This window comes from Mauremys reevesii, unplaced genomic scaffold, assembly GCF_016161935.1.
Source record: "Mauremys reevesii isolate NIE-2019 unplaced genomic scaffold, ASM1616193v1 Contig56, whole genome shotgun sequence".
In the NCBI taxonomy this organism is placed as follows: domain Eukaryota; kingdom Metazoa; phylum Chordata; order Testudines; family Geoemydidae; genus Mauremys; species Mauremys reevesii.
In genome coordinates, this window is record NW_024100869.1 from 290,410 (window position 1) to 312,416 (window position 22,007).

At 58.0% G+C, this 22,007-nt stretch overlaps 1 protein-coding gene across 1 annotated transcript in view; it reads left to right on the plus strand.

Moving 5' to 3' along the window:
* The window catches only part of LOC120394405 (immunoglobulin superfamily member 1-like), a 100,529-nt gene that overhangs the window by 21,022 nt on the left and 57,500 nt on the right, over positions 1–22,007 (plus strand). The window contains exon 5 of the mRNA XM_039518641.1: positions 9,758–10,048. Coding sequence (XP_039374575.1) covers positions 9,758–10,048 — 291 coding nt within the window. The remainder of the gene's footprint in view (positions 1–9,757; positions 10,049–22,007) is intronic.

Genomic DNA, 22,007 nt, shown 5'->3' on the forward strand with positions numbered 1-22,007 from the left:
ACCAGCTGGGTGCCCGGGCGGGGCCTGGAGCTCGGGTTCCCAGGTGTCTTGTTTTTGACCCGCACACCCGGTCGCAAAGGGACCCTGGCGCATTCCAACCCCCTGCCCAGCCCGGTGAAAATGAGCAAGTGAGTGAGGGTGGGGGAGGGAGAGCGATGGGGGAGATGGAGTGAGTCGGGGGGGGGGGCCTCGGGGCAGGGGCTGTTCGTCCACCAGGGCAACCGCCTTGTTGGAGAAGCTGAGGCCCCAGGGCTGGACCTGCCAGACGGGGGGTCGGGGGCTCCGCTCCCAGGGCAGCGCCAGCTGCTGATCTCCCTGTCCGAGCCACCGAGTGACTCTCCCCTTCCCCCACAGCAGCCCCCCCCAGGCGCCCAGATTTCACCCACACCAACATCACCCGCCTGGGGCTGGGCGCCGCGGTCCTGCTCTTCCTGGGGCTGATCCTGGCCGAGGCCTGTTACAGCCGCCCGAGGGAGGAGCCCTAGCTGAGGTGACCCCTTTGTCGCTCACCTCTGGATCCTTTTTCCAGTGTCTCCACCTCCTTTCTATGGAGCGGGGACCAGAACTGGACACAGCTCCCGGCCTGCCCAGCGCCGAGCAGAGCGGTTCTCACCGCCCGGGACGTGCGCGCTGCACCTCTGGTAGTGCAGCCGCACGTTGCATTTGCTTTTGTCTTGCACCGGCATCGCGTCGCTGACTCATGTCGAGGGTGCGATGATCCACCACAGCTCCCCGCTCCGTCCCAGCAGTGCTGCTGCCAACCCAGCTACCCCCATCCTGCGTTTGTGCATTTGGTTTTTCTTCCCTTAGTGTGGCACCTCCATTGACTTTCGACCAGCTTGGAAAAGAGACGACTAAGGGGGGATACAATGGAGGTGTTACCGAAATATCGGGTCTGCCTACCTGAGAGCCAATAACAGCCTGACAGGGATAAGGAAAAGATGCTTTATTCTGCAGAAGAAAGGAGAGCTCTGTATCAAGATACAAAAACTCTGCTGCACACAAGTTTCACAAGCTTTTTATACACTTTCAGACAAAAACCATGCCGTGTTAACACTTCATTGGTGGGTGTCAAACCCCGTGCTTCTGTTATCTGGTTAGTAAAAACTGGCTTGGAGCAAGATTTCTCTGCTTTGAGGCAGAAGAGAAAAGATAGTTAAAAAGTTCAGGTCACTGTGTACGTGAGGCTTCTGCTTCCCCCTACTGGCCGCTTGTAAGCTGTTAAGGGGGACCACTAGTAACTTTCACAGAGGTCTGTAAAGTCATGACTGATGTGAAGAAACCAAATCAGGAAGTGTTATTTACTCCTTCTCGTAACACAAGAACTAGGGGGCACCCAATGAACTGAAGAGGCAGCAGGTTTCAAAGAAACCACAGGAAGTATTTCTTCACTCAATGCACAGTCAAGCTGTGGAACTCACTGCCAGAGAATGACCATAACAGGGTTCAAAAAAAGAACCAGATAAGTTTGTTAGGCCTGAATAAAGATATAGCAGACAAAACAGTTATGCCAACCTGACTGAAGTCAGGCTAACAGAGGTTTCTGGGTAATCCCAGAGTGGATAATACTGAGAAGCAGCATTGTCTCACAAAACCCTGAAAAGAAAGTGAGATAAGCCAGGGGTTGCATTCCTGGCATAGTACCAGCTGTGCTGTGTTAGAAATAGTGTCTGAAGAACTGATAAGGACCCTAACTTCCAACTCCCTGGTTGAGTTATCGGCTTGTTTAAAACTCCCCTGCATTCCTAACTTTTGGTGTTTGTTAAAATATTATTAATCTAATGCTATAGACATAGAGATTAGGCATGCGTGTATATTAAAAGTGTCTAGTTTCCAGTTGTTAGACAAAGGGGGGTGGGTTGCTCAAGTGAGTGATGTATGACGTAATAAAACTGTCTATATAGGCTGATACTAAGCTGTAAAGGGGGGGCTGGTTCTCTCTGGAGACGAGCTGCTCTCTATTGATGCGTGCACTTGTCAATAAAGCTTTTGATCGGACCTTGCTGGTGTTGCCTGTCTCTCTGCGTTCAGACAACGAACTTCGCTGTCGGGGTTCGAGTCCCTGACAAGTTCATGGAGGACGGGTCCACCAATGGCTATTAGCCAGGACGGGCAGGGATGGTGTCCCACGTCTCTGTTTGACAGAAGCTGGGAACGGGCGACAGGGGATGGATCACTTGATGATTCCCTCTGGGGCACCTGGCACTGGTCACTGTCGGCAGACAGGACACTGGGCTGGATGGACCTTTGGTCTGACCAGGTCTGGCCGCTTTTAACTTCCTGCATCTCCCCATCTGCTGTCACATCATAGTTATCATCTGACCTCTCCATGGCCTGGCACCACTGTCACGGAGTGTGGGGGAGTCAGGGTCCTGCACCCCCGGCTTTCAGCGATTTACCAGGACTCTCAGCCAGCCAGTAAAGCAGAAGGTTTATTTAGACGACAGGAGCACAGTCCAGGACAGGGTCTTGCAGGCACAGATAACAGGATCCCCCCTGTTAGGTCCATCTTGGGGCCCCAGGAGCCCCACAGCCCCCATTGGGGAATCAGAGCCCTGTCTGTCCTTCCCTTCCTTCCAGCCAGCTCCAGTCTGCCCAACCCCCTCTCCCGGGCCAGGAAGTCACCTGACCCCTTTGTCTCCAACACCTTCAGCCAGCACCTTTGCAGAAGAGGGGCCCAGGCCATCAGTTGCTAGGAGACAGAGGGTCAGGCATTCAGGTGCACTGGCCCCTTCCTCTGCAGCAACCACACCCTGATCCACCACCTAGATATTAAGAACTGCACAGGGGCACTGAGGCACCAACACAGCATTCCCAGCCCCCAGTAAGAACAGTCCCACTTCGTCACACCTCTCCCCCCTTCGAGACCAAATTGAGCGGGGTCACTCCAGCCAGTGACCTGGGGAAGTTCGAACCCACCTACATTCCCATGGCTGCCCCAGGATCCCCCCAGTTATGGGAGGAGAGTTACCCCAGGCCATTCCAGTTTCCTGCCCCCCTGTAAGTCGGGGGGACTCGAGGGCACTCGCAGTTTGCAGGTTGGAAGGCTTATGCCGCCCGCGCCCTTTCCCCACCCGAATACCCCTGGGGTTCAAGCTGGGCTGGGGGCTTCTCCCCATGTTTCAGGCTGGGGGGCTGTGATTCAGGCTCTCTTGGTTCAGAACCCCCCTTTTGACCTTGGCCACCCTCTGGAAAGGCTCCTCTGTGCTGGGCAACGGTCCTACAGACATTTTTTCCTTGTCCCGGGCCTTCCTCAGCCTCTGGCAGGGGTCACAGGATTGGCAGTGCTGCCGGACATGGGGAAAGACCCCAGGCCAGTAAAAGCTCCGTAGCAGCCTCTGCTGGGTACGCTAGGCTCCCTGGTGCCCTGAGAGGGGGATGTCATGGGCCCAGCACAGCAGCTGGTGGCGATACTCCTGGGGTACCACCAGCTGCCTCCTGATCCCCCCGACTCCATTTTCCCTAGGGGAGCCCATTCTCGGTACAGGAACCTCTTCTCCCATAGGAACCTTTTCCGGCCACCTCCCCCCATGGTCTGTCCCCCACCGAGGTCGGCCAGGTCCCTTATCTTCCACAAGGAGGGGTCTTCTCGCACCTCAGCCTGGAACTCGGCAGCTGGGACAGGGATGGGGACCTGCTCTCTCTCACCGGCTGGGTCTGAGGCCGCAGCCTCTCTGAACCGTGTCCCTGGGCATTCCCCCTGCACCAGGTTAGGGTCCTGCACCTCGGGCAGAGTACCTTTTCTGTTGTCCGGGCGCAGTGCCCTGCGCCGACTCTGACTGCAGGTCACAACCAGGGCACCCCGGGCGTTGCTTGGCTAGTCCTCGAGGTCCCCCCCCCATTAACACCTCCGTGGGCAAATGTGGGTGCACCCCCACATCCTTGGGGCCCTCCTTGTCCCCCCACTTCAGGTGCACCCTTGCCACGGGCACCTTGAATGGGGTCCCGCTCACACCCCTCAGGGTCAGGTAGGTGTTGGGCACCATCCGATCTGGGTCCACCACCCCGGGCCGGGTCAGCATCACCTCTGCGCCCGTGTCCCAGTACCCGGTGACCTCCCTCCCATCTACCTCCAGGGGAACAAGGCACTGTTTCCGGAGGGGCAGCCCCGTGCCCACCCTGTAAACCAAAAACCCGGAGTCTGGAGCATCCAGCCCCCCCATAGGGGCAGACCTGGGGCCCTCCTCCCTCTTTCCCAGGTGGAACGCTGCCCACTCCCCTTTCCTGGTGTTGGAGAAAAACTCAGTTCTCGCTTTTTCGTTTGGGTGCAGCAAAATCAAATACTTTATTATTTTTTTAGTAATTACAATGGAGGGAGAGAGTGCCATAGGACACAGGGTCGCCCCAGTCCTGGACAGGTCTCTCAACTGGTAAACAATTACAGCAAGCCTTTATACCTAACCTTGTTGGGGCCTTTCTCCAATACCACTTTGCATTTGATTTTGCTGCACAGTCAATAAGTTTAGATGGCATGAGCCCAACAGAGACAGACGTCCTTACGGACAGTTTTCTTTCGATACCCCAATAGAGATTTCAAAAGGTCTCATACCTCTCATGTGGCGCCATGGGGTTTGAAGGGGAATGATTCGTAGTAGCCGTCTGTGGGTCCGTGGGCGTTGCCATCCCGGACGAGCCCCCAAATTGTCGGAGAAAAACTCAGTTCTCACTTTTTCGTTTGAGTGCAGCAAAATCAATTACTTTATTATTTTTTTAGTAATTACAATGGAGGGAGAGAGTGCCATAGGACACAGGGTCACCCCAGTCCTGGACAGGTCTCTCAACTGGTAAACAATTACAGCAAGCCTTTATACCTTTGTTACAAACAATTTTTAGCAATAATACAGACAGTAAAAAAAAACAATTGCATTTGTTTATACATAAGCCTTTCTGCTATTTTATTTGTCTTACTACTAAAAAAAGCAAGCCTGCATATTTGGTTATTAATGCAAGGTCATAATAACTTTTTACACAGTTAGTTTGTTTGTCCTACACTATTTTTGCTTTTACAAGTCTTACGTCATTAGGGTTATAGTATAGCCTAACTCTTGCTAACTGACTCACATGCATTAAAATCCCCTTCAAATCCTTGTTAATTATTTCCCTGCTTCCACACTGGGAATGTTGCCCCTCATCCAACTGGGTCTCTACCCAGTCAACCCTCTGCAGGTTGGGTCTGCTCGGTCTGTCCCTGAACTTGGGGCACTGGGCCCGTATGTGGCCTCATTGGCCACAGTGATAGCAGCCCATGTCTCGTGGGTCCCCTCGAGTGGGTCGGATGGACCTGACGCTGGATGTTTCCCTTTGGTGGGGGTTCTCCATGGGCCCCTGATGGGAGGTCCCATGGTGACTCTCTCTCTGCATTGAGGCAGACCTGCTCCTTTGAGACGCCTCCCTGCCATCCCCTGCCTGACTGTCCACAAATTGGTCGGCCAGCCGGCCTGCGTGCTGCGGGTTCTCTGGCTTCTGGTCCATCAACCACAGCCTCAGGTCCGACGGGCACTGCTCATACAGGTGCTCCAGTACGAATAGGTCAAGCAGGTCCTCTTTAGTTTGGGCCCCAGCCGTCCACTTGCGGGCATATCCCTGCGCCCGGTTGACCAGTTGTAGGTATGTGACCTCACAGGTTTTATGTTGACTCCGGAACCTCTTCCGGTACATCTCCGGGGTCAGCCCAAACTCGCGGAGCAGGGCCTCTTTGAACAGGTTGTAGTCCCCCGCCTCCGCCCCTCTCATTCGGCTGTACACCTCCACGGCGGTGGAGTCCAGTAAGGGGGTGAGGAACTGGATCCTGTCTGCAGGGTCAACCCGGTGCAGCTCGCAGGCATTCTCAAAGGCCGTCAGGAAGGTGTCTATGCCCTCCCCCTCCTTCCGCCGGGCCAGGAAGTTCTTATCAAAGCTCTTTGTAGGCCTGGGTCCCCCCTCACTCACCGCAGCCGGGTCTTCGCTACTTCTCAGCTGGGCCAGGTCCAGCTCATGTTTACGCTGCTTCTCCTTCTCCTCCCGCTCCCGCTGGCGCTGGTTCTCCTCGTGTTTACACTGGTTCTCCCGCTCCTTCAGTTCTTGCCTCCTTAACTCGAGCTCTTCCTGACTCAGCTTCCTGTCATGTTCCATCCGCATCCGCTCCAGGGACGGGGAGCTCCGCCGGGACGATCCCCTGCTGGCCGCTGAGCCCTCGGTATTTGCTGGGCTTCTCCTCACCCTCCCGCTAGGAAGTGGGGGTCTGAGGAAGCCCTCAGCAGCTGGCTGACCACTCCCAGCTGGGACAGACACTGGTGCCTGCGCTGCATCTGCCAGGCTGCTTCCCTCAGAGACAGGGACCGGTTCATTCACACGATCTCCCTCCTCCAGCTGGGCAATCAGCTGGTCCTTGGTGAGCCTCCCACTGCGCAGCCCCCTCTGCCTGCACAGCTCCACCAGGTCACACTTGCGCCGCTTGGCAAACATCTTCCTGCTGGCCACTCGCAGGCCGGGGTGCTCACCGCTCCCCACGGGTTCCAGGGGGACCCCTAGTGTGCCAGTCCCTCAGGTCACCCCCTCTCTGCCAGGGTCGAGCTGCAGCCTCCTCCGCCCCTGGGATCGCTCGCTGCGATCCCCCGGGGGACCCTGTTACTGCAAAGTCCTTCTCACCGGGCACATACTCCCAGGGGTTAATCACCCCCTGAAACCGTCCCTTGCTGACTCTTCAGCACGCCTGGTTCCCGTCACTCCCCCTTCATTTTACTGCTTCCCAGTCACTTACTGCAGGAAGCCCCGTCCATGGGGTGCAGTACATCCCACCGCTACCACCAGTTGTCACGGAGTGTGGGGGAGTCAGGGTCCTGCACCCCCGGCTTCCTGTGATTCACCATGACTCTCAGCCAGCCAGTAAAGCAGAAGGTTTATTTAGACGACAGGAACACAGTCCAGGACAGGGTCTTGCAGGCACAGATAACAGGATCCCCCCTTTTAGGTCCATCTTGGGGCCCCAGGAGCCCCACAGCCCCATTGGGAAATCAGAGCCCTGTCTGTCCTTCCCTTCCTTCCCCAACCAGCTCCAGTCTGCCCAACCCCCTCTCCCGGGCCAGGAGGTCACCTGACCCCTTTGTCTCCAACACCTTCAGCTGGCACCTTTGCAGAGGAGGGGCCCAGGCCATCAGTTCCTAGGAGACAGAGTGCCAGGCATTTAGGTGCACTGGCCCCTTCCTCTGCAGCAATCACACACCCTGATCCACCACCTAGATATTAAGAACTGCACAGGGGGAACTGAGGCACCACAGGGCCCCATTGTGCAGGGTGGCAGTGGGACCCACATGGTCCCTGTGGGGCGGGGCCGTGGGAACGGGACACAGACACAGCCTGGAATGACTCCAGCCGGAGGGTGAGGGGGTGGGGCGCGGCCTCTGTTTGCTGGGAGGACGACAGGACACTGGGCTGGATGGACCTTTGCTCTGACCCCGGCTGGCCGCTCTGGGTTAGGTGGGGTCAGAACCACAATATGGAAGAGGGACGACCCCAGGGAAACCCCAGCAGGACCCATCCCGCTGGCGACGCGTCTCCTGAGAGGTCCATGGAGCCGAGGACACGGTGGGGAGGTGACGACGGCCACGGCTGTAATTCCTGCCCAGGGGGTTGCAGGATTCTCTCTGCCAGAGTAATTGGAACTTTGCTTAGCGCTGGGGCCAGCACTGATGGCCGGGGAGAGCCCCCCTAGTGACCTCTGCCCCCCCGCCCTGCAGCACAGCGCCCCCTAGCAGTGCCCTGGGGTATCAGGGCAGCGCTGACTGCCAGGGGAGAGACCCCCTAGTCAGGGGCGGCTCTACCGTTTTGGCCGCCCCAAGCAGTCATGCGCGGGAGGCGCCCCGGAGCCGCGGGAGCAGCGGACCTCCCGCGGGCATGACTGCAGAGGGACCGCTGGTCCCGCATGGCTCGGCTGGACCCCCCGCGGCTGCGGATGGTTTGCGGATCCGGCGGCTCCGCTTGAGCAGCTGCAGCCATGCCTGTGGGAGGTCCAGCCGAGCCACGGGATGAGCGCCCCCTCCGCAGTCATGCCTGCGGCAGGTCCGGTCGGTCGTCCCAGGGCTCCGGTGGACCTCCCGCAGGTGTGACTGCGGCAGGTCCGCCGGCCGAACCTGCCGGGGGGCCCCCCCCCCCCCCGGCGGCAGGGGACGGGCCGGCAGCGGCAGGATGCTGGGGCCCCAGCCTTTTGCCGCCCCCTAGATTTGGCCACCCTAGGCACCAGCTTGTTTTGCTGGTGCCTAGAGCCGCCCCTGCCCCTAGTGACCTCTGCCCCCCCGCCCTGCAGCACAGCGCCCCCTAGCAGTGCACTGGGGTATCAAGCCAGCACTGACTGCCAGGGGAGAGCCCCCCTCTCCTGAGCCCCTCCTCCTGCTCCCTGCACATAGCGCCCTCTAGTGCAGCAGTGGGGTATTGGGGCCTGATGGGTTAGAGCAGGTGGGCTGGGAACCAGGACTCCTGGGTTTTATCCCTGGCTCTGGGAGGGGACTGGGGTCTAGCGGTTACAGCAAGTGGGAGGGTGTGTGCCCATGGGGGTGGGGGTGAGGCAGAATCTGAGTCCAGGGCATGTGTCCATGGATGGGGGAGGGTCTGAGAACAGGGTGTAGGATCCAGTCCCTCTGGGATCTGGTGACTAACTAGCTGTCTCCTCTCCAGGCTGCTGGCTGGCCGGGCACAGCGGGGTGTGGGGAGGTGAGTATCAGTCTGTGGGAAGGAGGGTAACATCAAGGACGGGGGAGAGGCTGCATGGGGTGGGGAAAAAGAGAAACTGAGCCCTGATCCTTCCCCAAAACTCAACCCAAACTCCCCCTGAGAGCTCAGACCCGGCCCCGTTCTTCTGTGCTCTCCCCCATGGAGTAACTAGGAGCCGAATCTGGCTCCCAGGGTCTGATGAAGCAGCTGGGAACAGTCCCTTGGTTCAATGTCCTATGTCCTGCCCCCCTAGGCTGTGAGAATCGGGGACTGGGGGAGGCCCGTGGATTTATTTCAGCTCGTACAAACTCTAACGGGGCCCGTCCGTGGGCTCTAGATCCCCTCGGGGAACCAAAACGTTCCTGGTCAGTGCAGCCGTGGGAAGAACCCCCCAGATCTGCCCCTGTCCCCAGATCCACCCCCAACAGCTCCCTCCCCTGCACTTACAGCCCCCCCATTCCCAAGGCCTGGGGAAAGGTGGGTGTCAGGGCCGGCTCCAGACCCCAACGCGCCAAGCGCGTGCTTGGGGCAGCGTGTCGAGGGGGGTCCGCTGGTCCCGCGGCCCCGGTGGACCTCCTGCATGTGTGCCTGCGGAGGGTCTGCTGGTCCTGTGGCTTCAGTGGACCCTCCGCTGTCACGTCTGCGGGAGGTCCACCGGAGCCACGGGACTGGTGACCACCAGAGCGCCCCCCGCGGCGTGCTGCCGTGCTTGGGGCGGCGCAATTCCTAGAGCCGCCCCTGGTGGGTGTTGTGTGACTCCTGCCAGTCACAGACTCTATTTCCAACCCCGGGGCGGGGGGGCAGAACTGCAGGGGGGGCATTGATCAGGCTCCCTGGCTGGCCTCAGGTGGGGTTGCTGGGCTGGGGGTGGCAGGTGATCTCACATGCAGCCAGGTCCTGAGTGACATCTGGGTGAACCCCCTGCCCCCGAGCCCCATGGGCAGGCAGTGCCAACCCTGGTAGGGGACAGACTCCTAGAGAGGCCGAATGACGGATGGACTGAATTGGGGCGGGGAGGAGGCCGAGAAGGGGGGGTCTCCCCTGTTCATCTCCTGTCTCTTGTTGAAAGCAGAGCGTGAATTTCTCAAACCCACCATCTGGGTGAGCCCCAGCAGGGTGGTGGCGCTCGGGGGAAGCGTCACCATCCCCTGTGCGAGTTTGTACCCGGGCATGGAGTTCGTTCTGCGTAAAGCTGGACACCCGAACCCGCAGGTGTGGCTGGTACCTGATGGGACCGTGGCTGAATTTCCCATCCCCAGTGTCAGCCGGGAAGATGGAGGGAGCTACACCTGCGACTATCGCTCCATAACGGATCAGAGTCGCTGGTCGTATCCCAGCGACCCCGTCGAGATCATTGTAGGAGGTGAGAGAGAGTCCCGGCTCAGTGTCCCGGCTCCCAGCCCCACACCCAGCTAGACCCACAGGGGGTCTCTGCACCTATGGGACGCTCAGATCCCAGCTCTGCCCTGAGCCCTGGGCCCAGCAGAGGGGAGGCTCGGCTGGGGACGGGACGGAGTCACTGAGGGGTTCCCAGCCAGGGGGAGAAGCAGCCACTGGAGATTTGGGGCAGAAGAAGGGGGGATCCCTGACCCCAGGGGGAGCTGCAGAGCAGTTGGGGGCCTTTCCCAGGCAACACATCAGTTAGGGGGTGATGGGTGGAGCTGAAGGTTATAAACCTCAGTGTACAGTAGAGACTTGCACGGTCCCCTACAACTCGGTGGTGGTGCTGTGCACAGAACCCAGGAGTCATAAGAACATAAGAACGGCCGTACCAGGTCAGACCAAAGGTCCATCTAGCCCAGTATCTGTCTACCGACAGTGGCCAATGCCAGGTGCCCCTGAGGGAGTGAACCTAACAGGCAATGATCAAGTGATCTCTCTCCTGCCATCCATCTCCATCCTCTGACGAACAGAGGCTAGGGACACCATTCTTACCCATCCTGGCTAATAGCCATTTATGGACTTAGCCACCATGAATTTATCCAGTTCCCTTTTAAACATTGTTATAGTCCTAGCCTTCACAACCTCCTCAGGTAAGGAGTTCCACAAGTTGACTGTGCGCTGCTTGAAGAATTTCCTTTTATTTGTTTTAAACCTGCTGCCTATTAATTTCATTTGGTGACCCCTAGTTCTTGTATTATGGGAATAAGTAAATAACTTTTCCTTATCCACTTTCTCAACATCACTCATGATTTTATATACCTCTATCATATCCCCCCTTAGTCTCCTCTTTTCCAAGCTGAAGAGTCCTAGCCTCTTTAATCTTTCCTCGTATGGGACCCTCTCTAAACCCCTAATCATTTTAGTTGCCCTTTTCTGAACCTTTTCTAGTGCTAGAATATCTTTTTTGAGGTGAGGAGACCACATCTGTACACAGTATTCGAGATGTGGGTGTACCATGAATTTATATAAGGGCAATAATATATTCTCAGTCTTATTCTCTATCCCCTTTTTAATGATTCCTAACATCCTGTTTGCTTTTTTGACCGCCTCTGCACACTGCGTGGACATCTTCAGAGAACTATCCACGATGACTCCAAGATCTTTTTCCTGACTCGTTGTAGCTAAATTAGCCCCCATCATATTGTATGTATAGTTGGGGTTATTTTTTCCAATGTGCATTACTTTACATTTATCCACATTAAATTTCATTTGCCATTTTGTTGCCCAATCACTTAGTTTTGTGAGATCTTTTTGAAGTTCTTCACAATCTGCTTTGGTCTTAACTATCTTGAGTAGTTTACTATCATCCGCAAACTTTGCCACCTCACTGTTTACCCCTTTCTCCAGATCATTTATGAATAAATTGAATAGGATTGGTCCTAGGACTGACCCTTGGGGAACACCACTAGTTACCCCTCTCCATTCTGAGAATTTACCATTAATTCCTACCCTTTGTTCCCTGTCCTTTAACCAGTTCTCAATCCATGAAAGGACCTTCCCTTTTATCCCATGACAGCTTAATTTACATAAGAGCCTTTGGTGAGGGACCTTGTCAAAGGCTTTCTGGAAATCTAAGTACACTATGTCCACCGCATCCCCCTTGTCCACATGTTTGTTGACCCCTTCAAAGAACTCTAATAGATTAGTAAGACACGATTTCCCTTTACAGAAACCATGTTGACTACTGCTCAACAGTTTATGTTTTTCTATGTGTCTGACAATTTTATTCTTAACTATTGTTTCGACTAATTTGCCCGGTACCGACGTTAGACTTACCGGTCTGTAATTTCCGGGATCACCTCTAGAGCCCTTTTTAAATATTGGTGTTACATTAGCTAACTTCCAGTCATTGGGTACCGATGCCGATTTAAAGGACAGGTTACAAACCTTAGTTAATAGTTCCGCAACTTCACATTTGAGTTCTTTCAGAACTCTTGGGTGAATGCCATCTGGTCCCGGTGACTTGTTACTGTTGAGTTTATCAATTAATTCCAAAACCTCCTCTAGTGACACTTCAATCTGTGACAGGTCATCACAAACCCAGCTATCTACGTTTCTAATGATCGGATCTCCCATTACTAACACCTGCCTTTTCCTAGCAACTGGAGTTCCCTCCCCCGGAGAGGTAACCTCAGTGCGAGAGGCAACCCCAGCACCATCTGGAAGGAGGGTCCCAACTACGGGAAGGTTTCCCTCTGCTCCCATTGACTGCTCTACTTCCCTGGGCCGTTCTTCCTCCTCAACAGCACAGGAGCTGTCTGAGTGGAGGTGGGACAATTCTACAGTGTCCCGGAAAGCCTCATCAACATACCTCTCTGCCTCTCTTAGCTCCTCCAGTTCCGCCACCCTGGCCTCCAAAGCCCGTACATGGTCTCTGAGGGCCAGGAGCTCCTTGCACTGACTGCACACATACGCCACCCGCCCACAGGGCAGGTAATCATACATGCAACACTCAGTGCAATAAACTGAATAGCCCCCACTCTGCTGCTGGGCTTCTGCCTGCATTGTCTCCTAGTTAATGGAAGGGTGGTTTACGGAAAGGGGTTTTGGAATGTGGTTTGGTTTATAGGTTTTAAGGGGACTACAGGGAAAGGGTTAGGACCGACAAGGGACTCCCGCTCCCTTCCCACTCCCCTTCCAAACTCCCTTGAGAAACTTCCTGTTAGCAGCCCCTGTTCTGAGTTGCTATTTAATAAATTGTACGTGCTCTGAACTCTGTTTACTGATCAGTGGGTCAGGGAAGCAGCCGGCGCAAAGAGAGAGCCCCGGAGTGGGGACACCCTCACCCCTGTCCTAAGTGACCACGACGAGACTGGGGGTCGAGCCCCCAGGGATCCGGGGCCCAGCCTTGCCGGGGTCACGAGGACTCTCCGCACGGGAGGGAGGAAGGGGAGCCCTCGGGGTCAGGCAGGCCTCTGGGTGAAGGGAGTGGGAGCGAGGACTCAGATCCTTTCACTAGCCAATCCCACCGGGGCGGGTATAAGCCAGGAAAGTTCCCCACAATAGCAGGACCCTTCCCCCGCTTACACTAGGAGTGGGGTCAGCAGCCGCCCTGCCCGTCCGTCAGGAGAGTGAATGAACCGGTTCCTCCCCCCACAGCCCGGCTGTTCTGGACACAAGCGGCTCTGCTCCGGTGACTCCCGAAGGAGCGAGACTTGGAGCCGGGCTGACTCCGGCTGTTGGCCGCGGTCGCTCAGCCCCCGTTTCAATAGACAGGCCGGGTGTGATTCCTTGTCCGGGGGGTTAACCCGAAAGCTTTGCCTGTGAGCGGCTGCTGCTGGGGGTTTGCCCAGGAGCTGAGTAGAACCAGGGGCTTGGTTTGAAACGAGCCCCGGCCCCCGACCTGTGTAACGCTGGCGAGGGAGAGAGTTTCCAACCCCCCGAGCCCTCTGGGCCTGTGAGACCCTCTGCAAAGAGCAGCTGGGATAGGGGAGTGTGGGGGAACACAGAGTGGACCCCCGAGAAGGGCTGTCACACTGAAGGGGGTTCCCCGCAGGGACTGCACGGGGCCACGAGTGGGCACAACCTGTGAGTCTGTGACAACCTGTGAGTCCATAACACTGTATAAACAAAGCCTGTGTCACGTCCCTCTCTTGGGGCCTGGCCACATAACCCCTGACAGTGTCTCCTCCAGCTCGGGGGCAGGTCTCTGCAGGGGCTTTAGAAGGTCCCTGGGTCTCTCCCGGCTGGTGACCCGTTGGCAGCCAGGGATGGTGTGATTAAGTGGGGGGGTTACTTGTTTTTCCTTGTTTCCTATGGGGGATTGTCTTGGTTTTCCAATGGTTTGCATGCAGAGGGAGTGGGACTCAGTTTCTCTAGGTGCTACGGATTTAACGAGGTGAGGGGGAATGGGAATTTGTTGTTACAGAGGACCAGCGAGGGAACTGGGGATCCCAACCACTGGCGTGGAAAATGGAGACCCCAGCGACTGGCGACCCGGAGACCCAGCTCAGGAGTCACAGCTGGTTCTGGCCAGTGGGAGGACAATGGGCTGCGGGGACAGGACCCCGGTGACCTGACCAGCCGGTTCCAGCCAGAGGGGCCAGAGGGGGGGCTGAGAGGAGAGGAGACCCAGGCCACCCTGTTTACGAGCCTGTTTCCCTGGATAGGAGACAATGGACAGAGGCAGGGCCTGAGGGAGGTGATCTCAGATGCCCAGCTGGGAAGCAGGGGGGCTCTGGGCTGGAGGAGGGGAGCAGGCAGAGCCCACCTTGCTGCAGGGGGACTGGGATGTGCTGGGCTGAGGGAGGCCAGGCCTGAGGCCCTGAGAGTTTCCTGTGCTGGGTTCAACCCTCAATAAACCCTCCTGTTTTATGCTGGCTGAGAGTCGCTCCGGGCTAGGGAACAGGGCGGCATCATCCTCTTTGGGGGGTGGAGGCCGCGGGGGTCCAGAGCGAGTGGACTCCCTGAGGGGGCCCACGGCAGAGACAGACGTGCTAAGGCTCAGAGAGGGGCGGCTCCAGGAGGTGGAGATGCCTGACCCCAAGAGAGAGTGGACCCCCGAGAAGGGCTGTCGCTCTGAAAGGGGCACCTCCCCCGCCCCCCCCCCCACGGACCGCACGGGGCCAAGAGTGGGCACGATCTGTGAGTCCGTGACAGATGCAATTTCTCTTTCTCCTATTTTCTTTTGAACCTTGGTGATTTGATTCACACACTGAGAAAAGCCCCTTAGAACCAGGCGTTACAGTGTAAACCCATCATCACCGCTCAGCTACGGTGCAAGGGGCAGCAAACCCAGGTGTCCCCCATCGCACCCGCTCCTCACTCGGTGCCACGGCTCATGTCGCAGGTGGGCAGGTTGGCGGGCTGAACAGGAAGGCTGCAGAGTCAAACCCTCCAGCACCAGGAAATGCCACAGTTACTGTTTCCTGAATGGCCTTAACTCTTCCCCCTCGTGCAGGTCCATTACGACGTCAGCCTTTAATTGCATGATCATGTATTAATTTTAGCCGTGTGGGTCATCAGCCGCTTGAACCCAGAATGAAAAGGGGATGGAATTTTCATGGAAATCGTGGTCAGTGGAAGATGGAAGACCAGAGCCCCTGGCCTGGCTCTCAGCCTGATGCACCTTCCTCAAGGCTGCAGGGTAAGTTGAGGTGACCTGTTCCCCCATCTCCACAGAGACACAGACAAGCTGTGACCCAGGCTGACGGTCCCTGGGTTTCCTGGGTTTTGCAAAGACCTCTGCTTACTTTGACCGCACTAGATTTTGCCTGCAGATTAGAGACAAGGTGTGATGGACGCAGGAAGAGAGGAGACATTGTCGTCTTCCTGTAGCTGGAGTCACCAGCTGAGTTCCTCATTTGGGGCTCAGTGGAGCTGGGCGCCAGGGTGTTGGTGGCAGCGCTGAGGGACCCTGGCTGCCCCCATCATGGCATCTGCTTTCATTGTTCTCCTCCTCCTCGGTGAGTATCGGATAAAGCCAGGGGGTGTGCCCATGGGGGGGATCTGAGACCAGGGTGTAGGATCCAGTTGCTCTGGAATCTGGTCACTAACGAGCCGTCTCCTCTCCAGGCTGCTGGCTGGCCGGGCACAGTGGGGTGTGGGGAGGTGAGTATCAGTCTGTGGGGAGGACGGTAACATGAAGGACGGGGGAGGGGATGCATGGGGTGGGGAAAACAGGAACTGAGCCCTGAACCTTCCCCAAAACTCAACCCAAACTCCCCCTGGGAGCTCAGATCCGGCCCTTTCTTCTGTGTCGCCCCCCGAGTAACTAGGAGCCGAATCTGGATCCTGGGGTCTGACGAAGCAAATAGGAACCGACCCCTGGTTCAAAGTCCTGCCCCCGACAGGCTGTGAGGATCGGGGGCACCATGTGGATTTATTTCAGCTCATACAAACGCTAACAGGGCCCATCCGTGGGCTCTAGTTCCCCTCGGGGAACCAAAACGTTGCCGGTCAGTGCAGCCGTGCGGAGAACCCCCCAGATCTGCCCCGCCCCCAGATCCACCCCAAACAGCTCCCTCCCCTGCACACACAGCCCCCATTCCCAAGCCCTGGGGAAAGATGGGTCTTGTGTGACTCCCGAAGGTAACAGACTTTATTTCCAACCCCAGGGGGGGCACTGGTCAGGCTCCCTGGCCAGCCTCAGAGGGGGCTGGGGGAGGGAGGCCAGGTGATCTCTCATGCAGCTGGGTCCTGAGCTACGTCTGGGTGACCCCCCTGACCCCGAGCCCCATGGGCAGGCAGTGCCAACCCTGGTAGGGGACAGACTCCTAGAGAGGCCGAATGATGGATGGACTGAAATGGAGTGGAGGGGAGCCGGGACGGGGCCTGTGTCTCCCCTGTTTAACTCCTGTCTCTCGGTGAAAGCAGGGCGTGAATTTCTCAAACCCACCGTCTGGGTGAGCCCCAGCAGGGTGGTGGCGCTCGGGGGAAGCGTCACCATCCGCTGTGAGGGCTGGTACCAGGGCATGGAGTTCTTTCTGCGTAAAGCTGGACACCCGAACCGGCAGGTGTGGACGATGTTACCTGATGGGCCCGTGGCTGAATTTCCCATCACCAGTGTCGGCCGGGAAGATGGAGGGAGCTACACCTGCAACTATCGCTCCATAACGGATCAGAGTCGCTGGTCGTATCCCAGCGACCCCGTCGAGATCATTGTGGGAGGTGAGGGGCCTGGCTTAGTGGCCCGGCTCCCAGCCCCACACCCAGCTAGACCCACAAGGGATCTCTGCACCGATGGGTCACTCGGAGCCAGGTTCTGCCCTGAGCCCTGGGCCCAGCAGAGGGGACGCCCGGCCAGGGAGCGGGGACGGAGTCACTGGGGGGTTCCCCAGCCAGCGGGGAGCAGCAGCTTTTGGAGAATTGGGGCAGAGGAAGGGGGGATTCCTGACCCCAGAGGGAACTGCGGAGCAGGGGGATCCTTTCCCAAGCAACACATCAGTTAGGGGGTGATGGGTGGAGCTGAAGGTTATAAACCTCAGTGTATAGTAGAGACTTGCACAGTCCCCTACAAGTCAGTGGTGGTGCTGTGCACAGAACCCAGGAGTCCTGGCCGCCATCCCCCCTGCTCTCCCCACTAGACCCCACTCCCCTCCCAGAGCCGGGGACAGAACCCAGGAGTCCTGGCTCCCAGCCCTCCCAGCAGAGAAGCCAGGGAGTGAATGGACCCTGGAGACTGGCCTGGCCTGTCACTCACCAGGGAGCAGAGCTCTGGGCCCCAGGGGCTGGGGTGGCTCCGTGTCTCATGCTGTGAGCCCAGGGCTGAGGGGAAACTCTGGCCCCTGTGTTAGGGGACTTATTCCTTCACGCTCCTACTTCCCTGGTCCTTCTCGCATGAACAGAGAGCAACAATACCCGAAGTCCAAAGGCGCAAACAATTCGATGTTTATTGGGGTGAACTTCCAGCCAGCACGATTCCAGTTTCCTTCCTTAGTGTCCCCTTCCCAGCTCTGACACCACAGAGCCTTGCCTGTGTCCCTGTTCCTGTCCCATCCCCTGTTCCCATTTCCCCCTTTAACAAAACATGATCCCAATCCCCCCCCCCAGTCCCTGTTCCCATTTCTCCTCCCCACCCCGCCATTGACTGCAGACTATATAGTGAAACCTGAGTGTTGCTTAGCTAGACCTTAACCAATAATTTTACTGAAATTTAACTAACCAGTCCTACCATACTGTAACATGGTTATTTATCCAATTATACCCCACCACCTCCATTGGTTTACACCCAGCAAAATTAATTATACAGCAAACAGAAACAATCGCAGAACCAGACAGAGACCATGCGAATAAACATACAAAACAATACAGAAGTGAGGATTTCACAACTACATCTATACAGACATAAGGGTTTCCAGCTGTGTCTGTTGATAAGTGAGTTCTTGCCAGACAGGATGCGATCAAACTAAGTTTCCTTTTACATCTTCTAGGCTCTTCCCTTTCTCTGGAGGTGCGAGGAATATCAGGACAGGATTGTATTTCTAACAGCCCAAAAGCACCTTATTTCAGTGTGACTAGTTTAGAATGTGAGGATGTGACCAGACACTTCCCAGCTTATGGCTGCCTAACTACACCTTAGCTGAAGGCCTTCGCCTGGCACAGTAGGAGAAGGCCATTCCACAGACAGTGATTTTGATTCTTTCTTTTATACCTCTAGAACTAGCTGAGTGATAAGAATACACCTACGTTCTTAAAATCTAGGCCTTGCAGACAGGCCTGAATAGCTATATCCTAACACCTTGTAGAAAGGGATCCAGGAGCCCGTCCCCAGGGCCGCCGGGTCTGACCCACCACTGAGGCCGCGTTGTGAGGACGGGCCTCAGGACTGAGTGACGGGGCCTGTGTCTCATGGCCTGTTTGCTTCCCACTGCAGAGCCCAGCTACCCCAAACCCAGCATCTCCCTGAGCCCCAGCTGGGGGGTCTTGCTGGGCGGAGCCGTGACTGTCCAGTGTCAGGGGCAGCACCAGGGCGTGCGGTTCGTGCTGAATAAAGAGGGACGTCATTTCCCACCTGTGGATTCGGACGGGTTGGAGGCTGAGTTTTTCATCAGCAACGTGCGCCGGGAGCCCGGCGGGAGCTACAGCTGCTCCTATCACAGCAGATCGGAGCCGTTCAACGTGTCGTACCCCAGCGACCCCGTGGAGTTGGTGGTGAGAGGTGAGGGACCCGGCTCAGCGTCCCCGTTCCCAGCCCCACCCCCCGCCAGACCCTCACAGGGCTCGGTGCCAATGGGACACTCAGAGCCAGGCTCTGCCCTGAGCCCTGACCCCACAGAGGGGACGCCCGGCCGGGGAGCAGGGATGGAGTCACTGGGGGGTTCCCCAACCAGGGGGGAGCAGCAGCCCCTGGAGACTCGGGGCAGGGAGGCGACTTTAACGCTGCCCCTTGTGCGTAGGAACCGGGAGTCGCTATTTAATCCCGTGATCCCATCCCCTCTGTTCTCCAGGCCCCGCCCCAGGCAGTGCCCCGGCTGGAGCTGAATGAGGCAGGGGCTGCAGGAGAAGTGGTGGCTTGATGGACACGGCGCTGGGCTGGGACCCAGGAGATCTGGCCCAGCTCCTGGCGCAGCCACAGACTCTGTGTGACAGGAGCACGTCGCGGTTTTCAAAAGTGTCCTTACGTGGGAGGGGGCCTCAATTTTGGGGGATCTCAGGCCGAGCGCCCACAAACCGAGACACTCCCAGTTAGTGGAGATGTCTGCAAACGCTGACCTCAGTAACGCTGGATCCCTTGTGTCTGGGGAGCATGTAGGGCCCCCACCATGGTCAGGGCCCCGTTGTGCCGGGCGCTGCATAAACACAGAGTGAAGAGACAGTCCCTGCTCCTGGGAGCTCACTGAGGAAAGTGAATCTGTCTGTGCCTCAGTTTCCCCCTGTAGCATGGGGATAATGACCCCTCCCTGCCTCCCAGGGGGTGACTCCCTTCCTGGGGGGGGCTCAGGCCCTGCTAGGGTGTCAACTTTTTATTTGTGAAAACCGACACTGAGTGCGGGAACTTCCCCCACCCCCTGCTCCGCCTCTTCCTGAGGCCCCGCCCCCTGCTCCTTTCCCCCCTCCTCCCAACCGTCACTCGCTGCTCTCGCCACCCTCCCCCTGCCAGGTGAGCCACCTCCAGGGGTCAGGTGAGTGGGGCAGAGCCACTGCAGAGTAGCTCAGCTGCCCTCCCGCCCCCTGCTGGCAGAGGCTGGGTACTGCAGGGAGTCAGGTTTAGTGTCCGGTCAGCGGCACTGCCAGGTTCCCTTGTTCAACCCACTTTCCGGCTGAAAACTGGGCACCGGCAACCCTGGGCCTGCGGTGCCGGCGCCAGAGACCAGCCCGTGAGTCGCTCTGTCCAGGGCAGTGGATGGGGCAGGGGCCACACGGCATATGAGGATCCCAAGCACTAGGGAGCCGCGGTTCAGTGTCTCTGGGGCTGGGAGCCCAGCTCGCAGGGCCGGGATTCTGGGTGGGGGGAGCTCTGGGATCTGGGAGAGAATCTCTGCCTGGGGCCCCTGGATCTGCCCGTGGCTGGGGGAGGCCGGGGCTGGGTGGGTGCCTGGGTCTGGCTCTCAGTGTCTTTCTCCTGTGCGCAGATCCCAGCTTACCCAGACCCTCCATCTCCCTGAGCCCCACCGGGGTCACCGCCCCAGGGGCAGACGTCACCATCCGGTGTCAGGGGCAGCGCCGGGACGTGAGGTTCTTCCTGCACAAGGCTGGAGACCTGAACCCGCAGCGACACATGGACCCTGCTGGGGCCGGGGCCGAGTTCCGCATCCCCAGCGTGGGCCGGCAGCACGGAGGGAGCTACAGCTGCAGCTACCGGCCCCGGTCACAGCCCTTCGTCTCCTCGCAGCCCAGCGACCCCGTGCAGCTGGTGGTAGCAGGTGAGGGGCCCGGCTCAGCCGTCCCAGCTCCCAGCCCCACACCCAGCCGGGTTGTCAGGGGGCTCTGCACCAATGGGATGCTCAGAGCCAGGCTCTACCCTGGGCACAGCAGGGAAGACACCCGGCTGGAGAGCAGGGACGGAGTCACTGGGGGATTCCCCAGTCAGGGGGGAGCAGCAGCTGCTGGAGATTTGGGGAGAGATCCCAGCCCCCAGACAGCTGTCCCCGCTTTGGGGAAGCACAAAGGCGTCGGGGCCCAGTGGCTGCTGAGCCGGCACCGGCCGCAGCCACACAAACACCCTGTCCCCCCTGTCACCACAAACCCTCCCAGGCCCCGTCCTGTCTCTGTGCCACATCACTCACCTATAAACAGCATCTGCAGTGACACTACCCGAGAAGGAGGTTGTCCAGGCCTCTCCACCCTCATGCTCCAGGGCGGGCACTGGGCCCAGCTGGGTCAGGAAGGAATCTCTGCCCTGCTCCATGGGAGAGGGCCGCTCTGTGGGTGGCACTGTGTGTGTGGGATGGGGGGTGCCCTTCTCTGTGCTGAGCTGCTGTCCAGGGAGGTCTGGGGGAAAAGGTCAGGGCAGCCTGGGCACCTCTTGATGCCTCCTGAGATTCCCCCTTTTCCCAGCTGGTCCCTGGACTGGGCAGCTCCCATGTGGGGCTGGGAGGTGATGGGGGGGGAAGGGGACCAGGCAGCTGCAGGATGGGATGTGGTTTGCTGGTCATTGCAGGAGCTGGATTTGCCCTGACAGTGGTAAATTTGGGCTGGAGATTGCAGAGAAACCATCTGATGGGAAGAAAGGGGCCGAGGGCATCACGGGCTTCCTGGGGCTGCAGCCCCCGGCGCAGTTCCTCATTCCCCTCGCACTCGGGCCTCAGACTGGGTGGAGCTCAGCACTGGGGTGTTGGTGGCAGCACTGAGGGTCCCCCCACTGCCCTGTCATGGGGTCTGCTCTGACCGTCCTCCTCCTCGGTGAGTATCGGAGACAGGCAGGGTGTGTGTCCATGGGGGGATCTGAGACCAATGTAGGATCCATTTGCTCTGGGATCTGGTCCCTAACGACCCATCTCCTTTCCAGGCTGCTGGCTGGCCGGGTGTAGCAGGGTGTTGAGACGTGAGTATATGTGGGGAATGGGGCATGTGGCAGGGTGGACCCCTGCTCCGGCCCTGAAGGGGTTAAAAACAGCCCTGGGAAGGGGCCCAGGCTCCAGAAAGGTTGATTGAGGAAGTGGCTGCAGGTGAGGCCATGCCCCAAACTGAGTGACAGCTGGCCCCTATAAAAGGCCAGGGAAGCCAGAAGGAAAACAGTCTCTCTCTGCTTTCAGAGAGAGAAGGGCCTGGCTGCAGGGAGCTAGGCAAGGTACCTAGAGTGGAGCAGGGCTGGGGAAAGGCTGAGGAGCTGGGGAGCTCCTGCCTGGAAAGCCCCAGGCTGCGGCCTAGCGAAGGGCTAACAGGTGCTGGGGGTTGCAGAGGTCAGCCCAGGGGTAGCCAAGGCAGCAGGTCCAAACCCAGCCTTGCCAGTGATGAGTTGGCTGATACTGCAGCCTGCCCCAGGGCGCGGGGCTAGA